The sequence below is a fragment of the Neofelis nebulosa genome, chromosome X (genome assembly GCF_028018385.1).
Source record: "Neofelis nebulosa isolate mNeoNeb1 chromosome X, mNeoNeb1.pri, whole genome shotgun sequence".
Taxonomy (NCBI): Eukaryota; Metazoa; Chordata; class Mammalia; order Carnivora; family Felidae; genus Neofelis; species Neofelis nebulosa.
In genome coordinates this window covers 49,675,331-49,693,876 of record NC_080800.1, presented here as the reverse complement: position 1 = coordinate 49,693,876, position 18,546 = coordinate 49,675,331, and the positions used below count along the sequence as shown (strand labels likewise).

General features: G+C 41.2%; 1 protein-coding gene across 1 annotated transcript; it reads left to right on the top strand.

The window, feature by feature from the left end:
* The first annotated feature begins 16,906 nt into the window (after positions 1 to 16,906).
* Positions 16,907 to 18,325, top strand: MAGEH1 (MAGE family member H1). The gene has a single exon (XM_058713167.1). It carries the CDS (start codon positions 17,157 to 17,159, stop codon positions 17,814 to 17,816), a length of 660 nt encoding a protein of 219 aa, XP_058569150.1. The 5' UTR covers positions 16,907 to 17,156; the 3' UTR covers positions 17,817 to 18,325.
* The last annotated feature ends 221 nt before the right edge of the window (positions 18,326 to 18,546 follow it).

The window sequence follows — 18,546 nt, the reverse complement described above, 5'->3', positions numbered from 1 at the left end:
GAGAAAAACAAGGAAGGATAAAAGAAAATCTTCAGAAACAACCACAAAATAATATGACAAAAGTACATATCTATCACTATTTACTGTGAATGTAAAGGGACTAAATACCCAAGTCAAAAGACATAGGGTGACAGAATGGATAAAAAAACGAGATCCATTTATATGCTGACTACAAGAGACTCATTTTAGACCTGAAGACACCTGAAGAATGAAAGTGAGGGGATGGAGAAATATCTATCATGCAAATGGATGTCAAAACACAGCTAGATTAGCATCACTTATATTGGACAAAATAGTCTTTTAAAAAAGACCAAAACAAGACACAAAGAAGGACACTGTATAATATAAAGGGGAAATCCAACAAGAAGATATAATTGTAAATATTTATTCACCCAACATAGGAGCACCCAGATACATAGAACTATTAATAACAAACATAAGGGACCTAACAGATAATAGTATAGTAATAGTAGGGGACTTTACACCGCACTTACATCAATGGAAAGATCATAAAAACAGAAAATCAGCATGGAAACAAAGCTTTCAATGACACACTGGAACAGATGGATTTAACATATATATTCAGAACATTCCATCCTAAAACAAAAGAATATAAATTCTTTTCAAGTACACAAGGAATATTCTCCAGATTAGATCTCATATTAGCCCACAAAACACGTGTCAACAAATTAAAAAAGATCGAAATCATACCATGCATCTTTTCTGACCACAACGCTATGAAAATAGAAGTCAACCACAAGAAAAAAAAAAAAAAACCTTGAAAGACCACAAATATATGGAGGTTAAATAACATGATACTAAACAATGATTTCATCACCAGGAAAAATGGAAAAAAAAATAAAAAGTACATGGAAAAAAATGACAGTTAAAAAGCAATGGTCTGAAGCCTTTGGGATCCAGCAAAAGTCGTTCTAAGAGGTAAGTTTATAGCAAAATAGGCTTACCTCAAGATGAAAAACAAAATACCTAAACAACCTAAGCTTACACCTAGAAGGAGCTAGAAATAGAACAAGTGAAGCCTAAAGGCAGCAGAAGGAGGGTAATAATAAAGACTAGAGCAGAAATAAACGATATAGAAACTAAAAATTAGGGCACCTGGGTGGCTCAGTCAGTTAAGTGTCTGATACTTGATTTCAGCTCAGGTCATGATCTCACAGTTTGTTACTTTGAGTCCTGTATCAGGCTCTGTGCTGATAGTGTGGAGCCTCCTTGGGATTCTCTCTCTCTCTCTCTCTCTCTCTCTCTCTCTCTCTCTCTCTCTCCCTCCCCCACTTGCGCTCTCTCTCTCTCTCTCTCTCTCTCTCTCAAAATTAAATAAAGAAACTTAAAACAAGAAACAAAAAAAAAAGCAATAGGACAGACCAATGAAACCAGGAGCTTGTAATTGGTCACCAATGCTGACCAATTGTTGGAGGTTATTCAGGAATGCATGAGGAACATAGAAATGATGATGACAGAGTCATTGCTATCAAGGATCTCACAATGTGGAAGTGGGAGGACAATGAACAGACTGTCTCATTGATGACCTTTATGGATAATCACCCGTGGGCCAGACTCTACGCTGGCTATTTTCCAAAGACCTTGAGAGGTGAGTGTCAAAATTCCCCTTCTACAGGTGGGAAAATGAAAGACAAGGGTTTACGTAACTAAGCCTACTAAGCAGTAGAGCTGGGGTTCTCTGGCAACACGTTACTTACATGACAGATGTTCAAATGTAGCTATTACTTGTTATGACACATGTGTATAAAGCTCGCTTTTAGACTATAGTTAAAGGTTGCTCCTCCATGTGCTCCTTCAGGTGCTAAGGCACCTGAAAGCTCTCTGTGCCATCTATGCCCAGTGCAGAGCTTGAAACCTGCTACTCGATAAAGTGTTAGTGACACACTGATTTGATTTGACTTGATTTTTTTGTTTACTTATTTTATGTCTTGCTTTTTAAGTTTTCATTTTAATTCTAGTTAGTTAACATACAGTGTTATGTTAATTTCAGGTGTACAATATAGTAATTCAACAATTCCATACATCACCTGCTGCTCATCACAAGAGCTGTACTCCTTAATCTTCATCACCTATTTAATCTACCCCCCAACCACCCACCCCTCTGATAACCATCAGTTTGTTCTCTATAGCCAAGAGCCTGTTATTTGTTTGTCTCTCACGCTTGTTTTCCCCTTTGCTCATTTGTATTGTTTCTTAAATTCCACATATGAGGGAAATCATGTGGTATTTGTCTTTGGCTGACTTATTTTGCCTAGCATTATACTCTCTAGCTTCATCCATGTTGTTGCAAATGATAAGAGTCCCTTCTTTTTTATGGCTAAGTAATATTCCATTGTATTTGTATATTGCCTCTTCTTTATCCACTCATCAATGGATGGACACTTGGGTTGCTTCCATAAAATGGCTATTGTAAATAATGCTGCAATAAACATAAGGGTGCATGTATCCCTTTGAATTAGCGTTTTTGTATTATTTGGGAAAATACTCAGCAGTGCACTTGCTGGAGCATAGGGTAGTTCTATTTTTAATTTTTTGAGGAGCCTCCATACTGTTTTCCAGAGTGACTGCACCACTTTGCATTCCTACCAAAAGTGCAAGAGGGTTCCTTTTTCTCCACATCCTCGCCAACACCTCTTGTTTCTTGTGTTGTTGACTTAAGCCATCCTGACAGGTGTGAGGTGATACCTCATTGTAGCTTTGATCTGCATCTCACTGATGGTAAGTGAGGATGAACATCTTTTCATGCGTCTGTTGGCCATCTGTATGTCTCCTTTGGAGGAGTGTCTGTTCATGTCTTCTGCCCATTTGTTAATCAGATTATCTGGTTTTTGTTGTTGAGGGTTTTTTTTATTTTTTAATTTTTTTAAATGTTTACTTATATTTGAGAGAGAAAGAGACAGTGCGAGTAAGGGAGGGGCAGACACACACACACACACACACACACACACACACACACAGAATCTGAAACAGGCTCCAGGCTCTGAGGCTGTCAGCACAGAGCCCGATGCAGGGCTCAAACTCACAAGCTGTGAGATCATGACCTGAGCCTAAGTGAGACGCTTAACCATCTGAGCCACCCAGGTGTCCCTGCATTTTGCTTTTACTAGAAGGAAACTCAAAAGTGGACTCTTGAGGGATCTACTTCCTTAGTTCTGTTAATTATTCCCATCTTGGAAAATATATAATAGTATCTAAATCTTCACTCAGAGCTGATAGCAAAATCATCTGTTACTTGATTTTTTTTTTTTTTTTTAGTAATCCCTACACCCATCGTGGGGCTCAAACTCAAATCAAGAGTTGCATGCTCTACTGACTGAGCCAGCCAATCTGTCACGTTTCCCCCCCCCCCAATATTTGATAGTGCCTAACAGTCTGTCACCATTCCTAGACATCATGATTCTGACAGTATCATGTGTGCCTCAGTCACTCCAGGCCAGAGTCTAGTTATAAACCTTACTGATATACTTGCATACCCCTCGGAAACCATATTTACTCAGAACAGTGTGGCTCACCATGTTGAACCACCAATGGCCCTTCTCATACACTGTAGGAGAAGCTGCTAGAGGCATGCTCAGGGCTGACCCTCCAGGAAGGGTATGATCCTGAGTGGAAACCTTCCTAACAGGGGGAGGTATGAAGATAGAAATAGGAATTTCTGGGCCCCATGCACAGTATATGAGAGTTGGCTTCTGTCTACTTATTACACTGTGACTGGGGAGGTGCTTCCTGGAATATTCTGGGACTTTGGAGACCACACTCAGAAGAGCAAAGTCTTTCCAGGGTTGGCAAGAGCCTTCAGGAAGAGTGTCTGCTGGTATTAATTGTTCCTGAGAGTGAATCAGGGTATTAGTACATCTCAGTTTGAAAGTCTCAGTTCACTTTCAACTGTCCCTGGGTTTCATAGGAAACCAGAGACCTTTTTAGTAGACTGCTTTATTCAAAGTGTACTGAGTGTGCATGAGTTGGGGAACAGCACCTTCTTGTGGTCAGCACAAAAGTAACAGCATTAAAAACATTATTATTATTATTATTATTATTATTATTTTATTAAAGAGGGTGTCATTGCCCTATTGAGCTGTACAGGAGCAGAAGTTTGTGCAAAGGGCTGAGGAATCCATGCTGGTGTGCTAGAATATCAGTGGAGGTGTTGGGGCCCATCAGGGAATCCATTTGAATTCTAGTCACCCTCAGTGTCAGGGCCCATTTCTGTACATGCAGGGAGAAAAATTAGATGTGCTCCAATTTGAACTCTGGCTCCCCAGGGCCAGGGCAGCTAAAAGACTGAAGCTTAGTCATCCCACTCAGCAGACCTGGATAGCTACATGGATTCCCTACAGGAGTCAAAACTCCCTGCCACATGGGAAACTGAAGGTGAAAGGGTTCCCTGTGGCCTCTGATAAGGAATGGAGACAATTTGGGGGCCAAGTGAGAAGATTTGGGGACTCAGGCCAGTGTAAAATCAGGACCAATTTAAGGGGTGCTGCAGTACAATAGTCATGGCTAATATTACTTTATTTGTTGCTATCATAGAATTTAAGGAAGAAGAAAAAAAATCAGGTAAATAAAGGACAAGTGAGGACCTTTGAGAGGGAACAGAGGACAGGAGTTTCACCTGTAGAAAGTGTTCTGAAATGAGGCAAAAGAGACCTGGGACTGGATATCACCCTACCAAATACTGCAGCCTCCTTAGGTGCCTTTTTTATTTTATTTTATTTTTTTATTTTTTGTAATTTAACTTTATTTTTTATTTTTTAAAATTTACATCCAAATTAGTTAGCATATAGTGAAACAATGATTTCAGTAGATTCCTTAATGACCCTTACCCATTTAGCCCATCCCCCCTCCCACAACCCCTCCAGCAACCCTCAGTTTTTTTCTCCATATTTATGAGTCTCTTTCGTTTTGTCCCCTTCCCTGTTTTTATATGATTTTTGTTTCCCTTCCCTTATGTTAATGTGTTTTGTCTCTTAAAGTCCTCATCTGAGTGGAGTCATATGAGTTTTGTCTTTCTCTGACTAATTTCACTTAGCATAATAGCCTCCAGTTCCATCCATGTAGTTGCAAATGGCAAGATTTCCTTCTTTTTGATTGCCAAGTAATATTCCATTGTATATATACTAACCACATTTTCTTTATCCATTCATCTATCGATGGACATTTGGGCTCTTTCCATACTTTGGCTATTGTTGATAGTGCTGCTATAAACATGGGGGTGCATGTGTCCCTTCGAAACAGCACACCTGTATCCCTTGAATAAATGCCTAGTAGTGCAATTGCTGGGTCGTAGGGTAGTTCTATTTGTAGTTTTTTGAGAAACCTCCATGCTGTTTTCCAGAGTGGCTGCACCAGCGTGTATTGCCACCAACAATGCAAAAGAGATCCTGTTTCTCCGCATCCTCGCCAACATCTGTTGTTGCCTGAGTTGTTAATGTGAGCCATTCTGACAGGTGTCAGGTGGTATCTCATTGTGGTTTTGATTTGTATTTCCCTGATGATGAGTGATGTGGAGCATTGTTTCATGTGTCGGTTGGCCATCTGGATGTCTTCTTTGGAGAAGTGTCTATTCATGCCTTTTGCCCATTTCTTCACTGGAATATTTGTTTCTTGGGTGTTGAGTTTGATAAGTTCTTTGTAGATTTTGGATACTAACCCTTTATCTGATATGTCATTTGCAAATATCTTCTCCCATTATGTCGGTTGCCTTTTAGTTTTGCTGATTGTTTCCTTCACTGTGCAGAAGCTTTTTATTTTGATGAGGTCCCAGTAGTTCATTTTTGCTTTTGTTTCCCTTGCCTCCAGAGACGTGTTGAGTAAGAAATTGCCGTGGGCAAGATCAAAGAGGTTTTTGCTTGCTGTCTTCTCGAGGATTTTGATGGCTTCCTGTCTTACATTGAGGTCTTTCATCCACTTTGAGTTTATTTTTGTGTATGGTGTAAGAAAGTGGTCCAGGTTCATTCTTCTGCATGTTGCTGTCCAGTTTTCCCAGCACCACTTGCTGAAGAGACTGTCTAGTAAAATTATGAAAGACTGAAATGAGTTTTGGAAATTCAAATGACTTTATCGTTATTGGTTTTTTGTTTATTCGTCTGGATTGTTGATTGTGATCACATAGTACATACTAAATAGCAGAAGAAAAAACATAACCCTCCAAAATTGTCATAAATTTGTGGGTGGAAAGAAAGGAAGAACTCCCAGCCCTTTGTTTTTCGGGACAATCTCAAGACCTAACTTTTTGCTCCAAGCTCAGAATCCCTTCCTTCCAAATCTGTTTTTCCTCACTGAAGCTAGTAAGGAATATATACGTGAGATGTATATATATATATATACATGATATATATGTATGTATATATATATATATACATGATATATATGTATGTATATATATATGTATGTGTATATATATATAATGTATCATGTATATATATATCATGTATATATATACATGATATATATATACATGATATATATATACACATATATATATACACATGTATATATATATGTCATGTATATATATATACATGAGATATATATATATATGTATATATATATATATATATATATGAGATATATATCTCACATCCTGGCTATAGAAACGTCATCCACTTAGCAGCGCTTCCCTCAGGTAATCCCAGGAGCTTGAGTTTGAAGATCTGTCATGTGGCATAGAGATCACTTAACCTAAAGAGAGTGAAGGGTTTGTGAGTGCACAGACACCTTAGTATATAAATGTACTGAAAAAGGTATCAGAAATAAAAACTAAAGAAAATTATTAACAGCAGTTATCTCTGCGCATGTTGGTGGGGCCATGTCAAGTCCATTTGTGTAGGTAGCACAGATGCTCAAAGTTTATGACAAAAAAGGGCCCCTCAAAAATCTCAAATGCCATAATACAATTTTGGCATATGGTTGTGCACTCATGTAACCACAAAAAATTCTATCTACAAGGGCATGTAAAAATCAGGCTTGGCTGGAAACTGGAATTTGTAAACAGAGATATCTCTGGCAAGAAATACTGAATACAATGGACAGAAGTTAGTGTGTAATTGTGAACTGATTGAGAGTGGGAGAGGCACGGAACAGTTTGGAATCTGGTATACCTCTGCATTTCCCACTTCCTGACAACTTTTCCCTTAACTCTTCTGGTGTGATTCTATGTGTGTTTATCTGGGGAGTAAGATGTCTGAAGGATCTGAGTATGTGTTTTACAGGCCGAATGTTTGTGTTTCCCCAAAGTTCAAAATTTTGAAGCCTTAACCCCCCAGTGTGACTGTATTTGCAGCTGGAGCCTCTATGAAAGAAATTAAGGTTAAATGAGGTGGTAAGGGTGGAGCCCTGATCCCATAGGATTAATGTCCTTATATAAGAAGAGACACTGGAAAGCTTGCTCACTCTCTCTGTGGATGTGAAAAGAAGAGGTCATGTGAGCATACAGATGGAAGGCAGATATGTGCAAGTCAGGAAGAGAGCCTTCACCTGAAAGCAACCCTACTGGACCTTGATCTGGGACTTTTAGTCTCCAGAATGGCGAGGAAATAAATTTCTGTTGTTTAAGCCTCTCAGTTTATGGTATTTTGTTATAGCAGCCCCAGAAGATTAAGACAATGGAGGTAGGGAGGCAGTATCTGAGAAAAAGAATCAGGTTTAGAAATGTCTCATATTTGTGAGCCTGAACCAATGAACTTTTCACTATTGAAAATAAAGAGCTTTACTCACTTGAGTGCAGAGTAACAGTATAATTAATATTGCTTTAGGAAAATAGAAAAGTTATTTGATATTTTCCAGAGTTTTCAAAGCCAAGTCTTAAAATCGTCTTTTGCACAACATCTTACTGATAGATTACTAATTGAGTAATAAAAGGAAATGGACTCTCTTTTAAATATAAAAAGACCATTAAATCTACTTTACTCTTTATTTAATTCTTTTTTAATGTCTTACGATGCTTTCTAAACATTGTGAGTTTTCATTTTCTTCCTAAACCCTAAATGTTAGGTTTGGTAATTCTTATTACAATTCATACATTCAATCTGGGTGAACTTGTCCTCTTTCTTTGATTTATCATCTATGTGTTGCTGAATCCTGAATCTCAAGCTGTGGTCTGACTATCTTTAGAAGTTCTAGACTCCTTTATCCAGCTGCCTAGCTAATGAGCATCTCCACTACAGTGTCCTCAGGGACCTCAAACTAATCATATTAAAAACTGAACACACTGTAATTACTCCTCACTAATGTTCCTCCTTTTTTTATTACCTGACTCAGGAAATGGTAACAGGACTCAATTAATTATCAAAATCAAAAATTAAACAAATAAACATTCATTTGACTCATCCTGGACATATCCTTTCCTCATTTCCATAGCCAGTAAGATACGAAATCTAGTCTATTTCACCACACATATATCACTAACACTGTCCACTACCCTTAGTCTAACCACCACCACTGTACCTCAAGAATACAATAATATGAAATGACATATTTATAGTTCACCATGAATTTCTGATTAAGGTTACTAGTTACAAACATCTAGGTATTAGTCCAAGGAAAGTCATCAACAGTCATAGCCTGACATTAACTGAAGGACTTACCATGAGCAGACAGAATTGCAACTACTAATACTAAAAATTTCTCAAGATACACAGATGTATACTGGTCTATTTAGTCCTAACTCACTAGCAGGCAGAAGACAATGTTGTAATAAGGTAGTTGATCTACTTTTTTTAAATTAATTCCCATGTAGCTAACATAGAGTGTTATATTAGTTTCAGGTGTACAGTATAGTGATTCAACAATTCCACACATCACCCAGTGCTCATCACAACAAGTACACACCTTAATCTCCATCACTACCCATCCCTCCATTCACTTCCCCTCTGGTAACCATCAGTTTGTTCTCTCTAGTTAAGAGTTTCTCTCTCTGTCTCTGTCTCTGTCTCTGTCTCTGTCTTTCTGTCTCTCTCTCTCTCTTGCTCTCACTGTCACTCTCACCTTCCCTCCCTTCCTCTCACTCTCCATCTCTTTTTCCTTTGCTCGTTTGTTCTGTTTCTTAAATTCCATATATGAGTGAAATCATATGGTATTTGTCTTTCTCTGACCAACTTATCTCTCTTAGCATTATACTGGCCAGGCTGTTAAGGGTTTCATGAATCATGAATAATTAACTCCTGGCAACTGTGGAGGAGGTGGAGATGACCTATGGATAAGACACAGACTCAGAGCCATGCGGGATTCTGAATGCTCTGGGGCCAGGAACAGGGTTACGCTCACCTGGGGTTTTTCTCAGTTGCCTTGTCACCTCCAATCCTTCACACAAGCAGTCCTTTTCCTTTCAGCCTGCTTCCACACCTCAGTTCTAGTATTGTGATGAGGGTTTGGACTATATGAAACAAACTCAGGTTGGCACACAGGCCCCATGGCGTAACTCTGGTGTTGACCAAGTTGTATAGTCCTGTTATGTCTAGCATGCCTCATCTGCAGAACTATGGGCATAACAGTAACTACCTTGCAGGGTTACTGTTGAAATTAAGTGGAATGATATATGCAAAATGCCTGGCACAGAGAAACTGCTCGAGAAATGGTCGCCATTGTTATAGAAACCCTGCTCACATTCCTCTTCTGTGTCCATGCTTCCTACCTAAGTAAGAAACATATGAGTCATGCTTCCACATCTACAAGATGTAAATGAGAGTGCCCACTCTTCAGGAAAGTTGTGAGGATTAAATGAGATAATGTATGTCAATTTCTTGACCAGATAAGTTCTGAGTAGATGATTTAACCTAGAGGGACCAATGCCAGAACCTCCACACAGAATCAGAAGCAAGCAGAGAGGTGAGCAAGCAAAATATGAATGGGTGGACACTCACACAACTATGCACACACAGGCATGCAAATGCACTGAGGGGCTGAGTCCACAGGGTCTCCCTCTGCCTGGTCTGGGAAAGCTCAGGACCTATGCAAACCTGGGTTTACATGTCAAGCACACTATGGCTCCAGCTGAGGGATGCTGAGGAAGGAAGATAGGTTGTCTCGTTTCTACATTCATTCATTCAATCTGTCAGGTATCACTTTTTGAAGACTTTTTTCGGGCTGCCAGGCCCCATTGAGCTTGAAAGGAGCCTGATGCAACACATAAAGAGCATAGTCTGGCAGTGAGCAATGACTGGGGGAACTTTTTATGTCCATCTGCAAGGTGCAGTTGGGTGAGAAGAGACTGGAAGTGGGGTACAGCCAGGAAAGAGCCCACTGCATAAATCTAGACAGGAAACCCTATAAGCCAGGGTAGTGTTGATTGGAATAGTGACATTAATGACTCAGATGGGAGAAGAACAATGTCCGTGGTACCAGGGGAATTGGGTCAAAAGCCTGGCTCCATCACCTGTCAGAGATTTGATATCAGGCCAGTTACCATGCCTATCCCAGTCTCAGATACCTTGTATCTACATTGGACATCCTAACTAGAGTGAACACCTAGAGATAATGTACATTAAGGATGGCAAAAGGAAGTTACTCATTATTGATATTATGAATAATAATAGGCTGGATTTAAGATATATGTTGAGGAAAGAAATGCAACAATTGTTAATTGACTAAGTGACATTTCAGTTAACACCTGGGGGAACTTTAATGTGATCGTGTACTTGTTTTATTTTCAGAAGTCATTCCCATCCTTAAGCAGAAAGCAGAAAAAGCTAGGATTTCCAGGGGGGGGGGGGAACAGAAAAGGTTTGGGCATGTCCTGGTGTAGCCAAGGAGGGACTTGAAAGCCTGCCAGTGGTATGCACCTAGGGTCCCCAAGAGCACATGGGCTGATTTTATGGGTGTAATATTTGTCACTTGTTGTCCACATTGCCCCTACTATCACTTGATGTGAATTGGCACCCTGAAGACCCCAGAGAAGCTCAGGGTGAAACTGTAGGAACCGCCATCACTCCTGTGATGATACAGAGTTAGCTAATGGGCTCGCTTTGGGGTTTTGAGGGGACTTATGATTCTGAGAAGAGTCTTATAGGAAGCCCAGTGTGGGATTATCCTTGCTTAAAGAGAGAATCTCCTCCAAGACACAAATGCCATGGACAATACCCAGTCTTCCCACAATTCTGAGGGCAGGCTGTACCTTTCTTTATTCTGCGACCAGCGTGCTGGGAGAAGCTGAATGATCCTGCAGAGAGTGAACCAAACAAAAGGACCCTCCAGGAGGCCAAGGCACCCAAGAGAAGAGCAAGACAGACAACTGCCTTTCCTCCTACACCCCTAATCGCATCACCTACCCAAGCCAGAACCCTGGGAGACCCACTTAACCTGTTTCTTCCTTGCAGTGCTCAGATCCAAGCAGTCCCCAAGGCGTGTTGATTCTCTCTTCTAATCAGCTTTGATATCCATTCCCTTCTCTCCATTTGACTGCCATCACTCTATTTCAGGCCACCACTATCATTAGCCTAGATGAGGGCAACAGCCCTTTATCAGGTCTCCCACTCAACTCCTCACCCTCCCCACATGCACTTCATTCTCCACACTGCAGCCAAAAACCTTTAGCTAAACTACTAATTTGACATCATCAGTCCCTTGCTGCAAACCATTCAGCAATGCCCCATTCAGTTGGCTTTGGGATAATGTTCAACCAGCCTTATATATCATATATGGAATTATTTAATCAGGCAAGCCTTTGCTTTCTATTTAAGATTTAGCAAAAAAAAGTCATAAATCATCTTGATTTCCACTGAAGTAGAAGAAAAAAAAGTTTAAATCATTCATCAAACATTCTGAATATAAACTTGGCTTTCATAGTTGGAGATATTTTCCATTAAAAAATCTTAGTAAAATAATGATTGAACTCTTATTGAATCATTGTTTGTAGAGAGAAAAATAATTTGGAAATATTGTGTACCTGGCCAGTAGATGGATATCTGAAGATATTATGGTAAAACCACTGCAAGAACATTATTCAGCCATTACAATGAAAGAATTAGAGGTATGAGTTGAGGAAATTTTATTGTAGATCAGGAAAAAGAATGAAATGGAAATTGTGTATAGAATTATCCAATTTTTATAAGTGAAACAAAGCAGAAATCCATGTGGTTTATCCAAACACATTTATGCTGATGCAGCCAGTAACTCTACACCAGTTGGTGATCCTAGATACTTATGCACATGTTCTCAGGGGACAGGTACAAAAGTATTAATAAGACCATTATTTCTTCTGGAAAAAAAATGGAAACTGCAAAAGTCCAGATCATCAGGAGAAAGATAAACTGCAAGTACTGAAATAGTATATCTAAATTAAAATGACTAGAGCTACATTTATCAACTTGCGTAAACATTAAAAAGCATCCTATGTAATGTGTATGGACACAGAAATAGGTAACAAATATGTACAATTCTTCATAGGTGTAATAAGTACTGAATTCATGATAGCAGAGCCCCACTGAGGAGGGAAAGAGCAGTGTGGATCTGGGAAGAGGTAAACAGAGAGTTTTTCCATATCTGTAATGTAAAGGATAGGCCAAAGTAGGACCTAATTTTAAAATTTGGGACAGCGGGGCATGGGTTGTGCAGGTGTTTGTAATGTTAATCTTTATTCTTCTCCCTACGCTTGAGATTAATTTGTAGTAAAGATATTTCTTCCTAAAACCCAGCAAACAAACCCCAAAAGTAATCACAGGGCTTTTGTTTCATGATGGTAGGAGTGCACATGCTATAGACTTCCTTGAAAGGCCCTAATTCCTGGAAATTGTAAAACAAGTCCATACTTGTACTGTGAAATGATTCAGAAAGAATCGCCAGCAGACCAGAAATCGTCAGCAGACCACAGGGACAGCAAATGGGGTCCAACTCATTTGTTTGAGTAAGCCATGGCCCACAATCTGTGCAAAGCTTGTTGCAAATGGAGGAACTGGCCCAAGAGTGCTCTATGCCCTGGCGAGGTGCTGGCTGGCATCAGAACAGGGCCCACAGGCAACCAAAAGGTGATTAGTGTATGGCAACAAAAGTAGTGTGGACTAACCCTGGCATTTCCTTACCTATCTCGCCCCCAGCACTTACCTCCAGGTGGTGGCTATAGCGATGTCTGCCCAGGTGAGAGCAATGCCTATGGACACTTGGGCATACAGCCAGGACAGTGCCTGGGATGGGTGGGTTAACCCCACAGAATGTGTCCAGCCCAGTCTCATATCCCACTCCAGTCCTTACCAGTACTTTCACTGAAAATATGGCAATAGTATAAATTCATCTCAACAGTAATCATGGCTCTTGTTCACTAAATATTCCCCATGAATGAGATATACACATGCCTTGTGTATGACTTTACTTCTGCTGATGCAACAAGTTACCACAAATTTAGTGGCTGAAAGCAACCAAATTTACTATTTTACAATTCTGGAGGTCAGAAGTCTAAAATGTGTCTGCAGGTCTGTGTTCCTCCTGAAGGTTCCAGGGGAGAATCCACTTCCTTGTCTTTTGTAGCTTTTAGAGACCCCCTACATCCCTTGTCTCATACTCCCTTCCTCCATCTACAAAGCCAGTGGTGTAGCCTCTTCTCTCTTCTTTGATCTCTGCTTCCATCCTTTCATGATTTGCTAACTCTAACTCTACTGTCTCCCTCCTATAAAGGACTCTTGCATTTACCTTGGGCCTATCCAGATATTCCAGGATAATCTTCCCGTCTAAAGACCCTTAACTTAATCACATCTTCAAAGTTCCCTCTTGCTGCATGTTCTATGGATAGGGATGTGGACACCTTTGGAGTCTGGGGGTAATTTTTCAGCCTACCCTATCTTGCATGAACTATTTCCCTTTAATCTTTACAACACTACTATGACATACCCATTTGCAGATGAAGGAGAAATTGAGGCTTAGAAAGGTTAAGTGACACACTTGACTTGACATGGCTTGGAAGGGGCAGAGCCAGTCATGGAAAACCTGGTAAAGTGAGTAAGGATACCTGCTTTGCTCCTCCCCACATATGTCCCTTTTCTCATCTCTTCCTTATGTTCCTATTCAAGAGAGCAAGAATACTCCCTTCCATCCTAAGCCCTCTGGAACCACTAAATGTGCACTCAATTGGAGCAGCTGTGAGGTGTGTGATGGCAGAAGCCAGGGCTTGGAAATCTGAAGATGTGAGCCCAAATAGACATTCATCAGCAGTGCTATGATCACGGACAAGAGAGCTAACCTTTCTCTAGCTTCATTGGTAATTAAAGGTTGTTGTAAAGATTTCAGTTTGAAGGTAGTTTGGACACATAGCCTACCACAACAATGTTAGTTTCCCTCCTCTCTTTGTACTCCTAAGGCCCTCACAAGTCAGTTGCCTTTCCTTTGTCATGTGCTACTTGCTCTAAACAAAGCTGTGGTCCGCAATGTCCCAGAGGCATGGTTTTTTAATATCCTCCTGTTAAACCATGCCTGATGATATTCTGGGTATTAAATACAGTGTTTATTGACTAACAACTTCTATGGCCTGTCTTATGTAAATGTGATTTCTGTTAAGCTTTTGTGAACATTGAGTGTAGTTCACAACTTAAACCCTGTTCCTGATTACTCCTTTGAGGAAATTGGTTGGAAGTGGCAGTCCTAGGTTGTACATTTCTTCAGGTAGGCTCTGATCTACCCAGGGTGCTATGCACAGCTGCCCTGTCCTAGTTGTGGAGTGGAGCAAAGTTTCACTCAGATGAAGGCTGTAGCAGAGAAATGGCACCACCTCCTCACCCAGCTGGTTGGTATGCAGAAGGAAATGCAGCAGTAAGCATACACTTCCCCAAATTAGTTTATGGCCAGGCTTCTTCAACAGGAGGCCTTGGTAAGTTCTGGGTATAAGGAAAACTTCAGTTAGAAAGTGACTGTTGGGAAGAGAATGAGTTTGCTGGCTTACATTCCCATAAGGTCCCATCAGAATGGAGAAGCTATTTGAAAGCATATAGGTGATTTTGCAGTCCTCTAGCCACACCGATTCATAAACAGCAAACATAAAACAAACAAAAGAAAAAAAAAAACTGAGCTCAGAGGAACCTGCTGTCATCCAGGGTTGCCAGGATGTACTGTTGGATTTCTAGAGAGCCTGACAATAGGCCTGGCAGACAAGGCTGGAGAGATTAGCCTTTTAGCCTTTTCCTGTCTGTTCAGAGGACAAGTCACAGGACAGAGGTGGTAAGTGAGCTCATCAAAGTCAAAGAGCTTGTAGGCAACACAGGCTGGGCCAGAACTCATGTTCCTAGGTCTCAGTTCAATGTTCGTTACTCTATACCAGGCATCCCTTTTCTACACATGTACAGAGGACTGGGCCTTTTTGGGTGCAATTCAGCTGGCAATTCTGCTTTCTGAATGGGACCTACTGTCCCACCCCAGCACTTATTCACCAGGAGTAACCATATCCTGATATTCCACAAACTCTATTGAAGTCTGGGAGACATCAAGAGGCTAGACAAGGCCCCTTCCCCTCAATGGGATTATAATATGAGGTTCTGTCAAGCAAGCATTTAATCTCTTCCAGCCATAAAGGTATAAAGTTTTTGCTTGCTTTTAAAATGTTCAGGTAAACACACATGCAAGATGCATTCTTTCAACATGCATATTAAATGCCACTCTCACACACTGCTTGAAACACCTGAGAGGCAAAGGCCGTGATTCAAGTATGGCAAGCACTGTTCATTTGTTATCTCATTTAATTCTCACAACCCTATGAGGCCAGCACTTAATTAACCACACCTTATAGATGAGGAAACCGAGGCTCAGAGAGGTGAAGTGACTTAAGCAAAATAGTATCTTTGGAATGACATAAGAAAGATACAGAGTGCTTGCTATAGAGACTCCTCCCTGGGGAGTGGGGGATGGGGGGGGAGGAGCAAACATGGACTCATTACTCTTCCAGAAAGACAAACTTCAGGCAGGAAGAGGCCTGTAAGCAGGCAGACGGAATTTAGATAGTTGGAGATGAGAGGAAAGAGAATTCAGACAGAGAAAGCAGTAAGCAAAGAACCAGAGTGGATAAAGTTGCGAGTATGCTCTGAATTACATTAGGGTTGCCAAATGAATTAAACAACCAAAATAAATCAGGCATTCAAGTGAACTGGAGCCTAAAAACCTCAGAGCTAATCTGCACTCTACCACCCTCTCCTCTTTCCCCTCTTCCATCCAATCAGTCCCTAAAGCCTGTCCATCATCACCCTTAAAATGCCTTTCTGCCTCTCCATCCCCATGGAAACTGCTTTAAGGCTCACTTTGTTTCCCTCTTGCTTCTTATTCTAATTGCTTCCTAAGTGACCTGCCAGACAATAGTCTGTACAGCCTCTGTGAAGCTGTGCAATGAAAGTCTCATCCAGTCAGTGCTCTGCTTAACATCCCGTCAATATAGAACATTTTAAAGGTTCTGCACCTCTTGCACACTGCTGCTTTTGAAGCCCCACTTCCCCTAATCACCCAGTGATTCAGCCATAGACATCTTAGGTGGATCCTAGATGGCCCACAAATTAATTCCTATACACATAAACTATTTCTGAGAACGGGGATGGTGAATGAATATGCTGTGTAAGCCAACACAGGATAGAAGAACTGAGACCAGCTGAAACCTTCCATAAATACACCCCTCAACTCCATCCCCCCAAACCCTCCACCACCACCCCCTCGATACTCATATATGTACAGCCTGCCTTCTGTGAGAATGAATTAAAGACACATTCTTTCTCAATACCCGCTAGCAAATTTTGTACTAGACTGAAAAATACAGGAACCCTATGCTCTTTTTCTCCTGTGCATTCTCCTGCCGTTGTCAATCCCTAGCTGCCATCTCTGCCCTAGTCCCACCCCTGCCTTGTCATGCCTCTTTTCCTATCTGAGAGCGGATATTTCGGTGGACGAGCCGCCCACTTCCTCTTTGGAGTTCAGTGAGTGCGTGGCAGAAAAGGCGGAGTCAGTTTTGCCTAGCGTTCCGGCTCTTGCAGCGGGAGTGAATGCAGGCGGCTGTTGCTCGCGCATTTTTGTTTCCCTGGGAGTGAGCTTTGTCGCTGAGAACATCTGGCTTGTTGCTACAAAGACTATTGACATTGGTGGCTTCAGCAGCGGCCGCTTAAGGTAGAGATAGTTGCTTTCTGCAGAAGTTGCAGGCATCATTCCCTAGAATTGCAATAGGCTCGGCGCCCATAGTGGGAGACATGCCTCGGGGTCGGAAGAGTCGGCGCCGCCGTAACGCAAGAGCCGCGGAAGAGAACCGCAACAATCGTAAGATCCAGGCCTCAGAAGCTTCTGAGACCCCGATGGCCACTTCTCTGGCCCCAGGGACCCCGGAGGACGACCTGAGTGGCCCTGAGGAAGACCCTAGCACTCCGGAGGAGGCCTCCACTACACCTGAGGAAGCCTCCAGCACTGCTCAAGTACAAAAGCCTTCCGTAGCCCGGAGCAATTTTCAAGGCACCAAGAAAAGTCTCCTGATGTCCATATTAGCCCTCATCTTCATCATGGGCAACAGCGCCAAGGAGGCCCTGGTCTGGAAAGTGCTTGGGAAGTTGGGGATGCAGCCTGGCCGGCAGCACAGCATCTTTGGAGATCCAAAGAAGGTCGTCACAGAGGAGTTTGTGCGCAGAGGGTACCTGATTTATAAGCCGGTGCCACGTAGCAGTCCCGTGGAGTATGAGTTCTTCTGGGGACCTAGAGCACATGTGGAATCGAGCAAGCTGAAAGTCATGCATTTTGTGGCAAGGGTGCGTAACCGATGCTCCAAGGACTGGCCATGTAATTATGATTGGGATTCCGATGATGATGCAGAAGTTGAGGCTATCCTTAATTCAGGTGCTAGGGGTTACACTGCACCTTAGGGAAATCTGGAGCAGACACTTGAGGGGGGTTGGAAACAGCATCAGAGGTACCCAAAGGAGTAGATTAGCTGGGTGCTGAGTTGAATATGATGGGAAAAGAGAGACATTTGGTATTTGTGATCAGTGCTAATTGTTAACTGCAAAATATTGTACAATTGTATACGTCTTAATATAGTGCTGATGAAGGTCACAATATGATTAAAAATATGATTACAGAAAGGATTTTTTTTCTTTTTGTCTGTCATTGAGACTTAGTATAACAGTTTTGCTACCCTTATAAAATGAGTCCATCATATTCTGTGATCTGGTATATATTTTATATCATTGAAATAGGTAATTCTGAAAAGTTTGAACTAAACCGGTATGTGAGAGAAGGATGGGGAAATTCTTTTATGTCTGACCTTTCTGAAACCTTTGTGTCTACTGTTGTATAAAGAAAACTGACAACTACCATAAATTTCCTTAGCTACTGCACAATATAGAAAAAAATAAAACTATAATGATGAGGACACCTTGTTCATTTATTGACCACCGGTTATGTATGAGGCACCAGTCTAGGTTCTGGGGATCCTCCATGGCACACAGCCCTCAGTTCTAAAGAATGTTCTAGATTACATGGGAAAGACAAATATGTAAACTGGCAGTGTGGTAAATGCTGTAATAGGGAGTGAGCGTGGGCTACCGCAAAAATTTAGAAACACGTCTGTGACCTGTCTTGGAGGTGAGACAG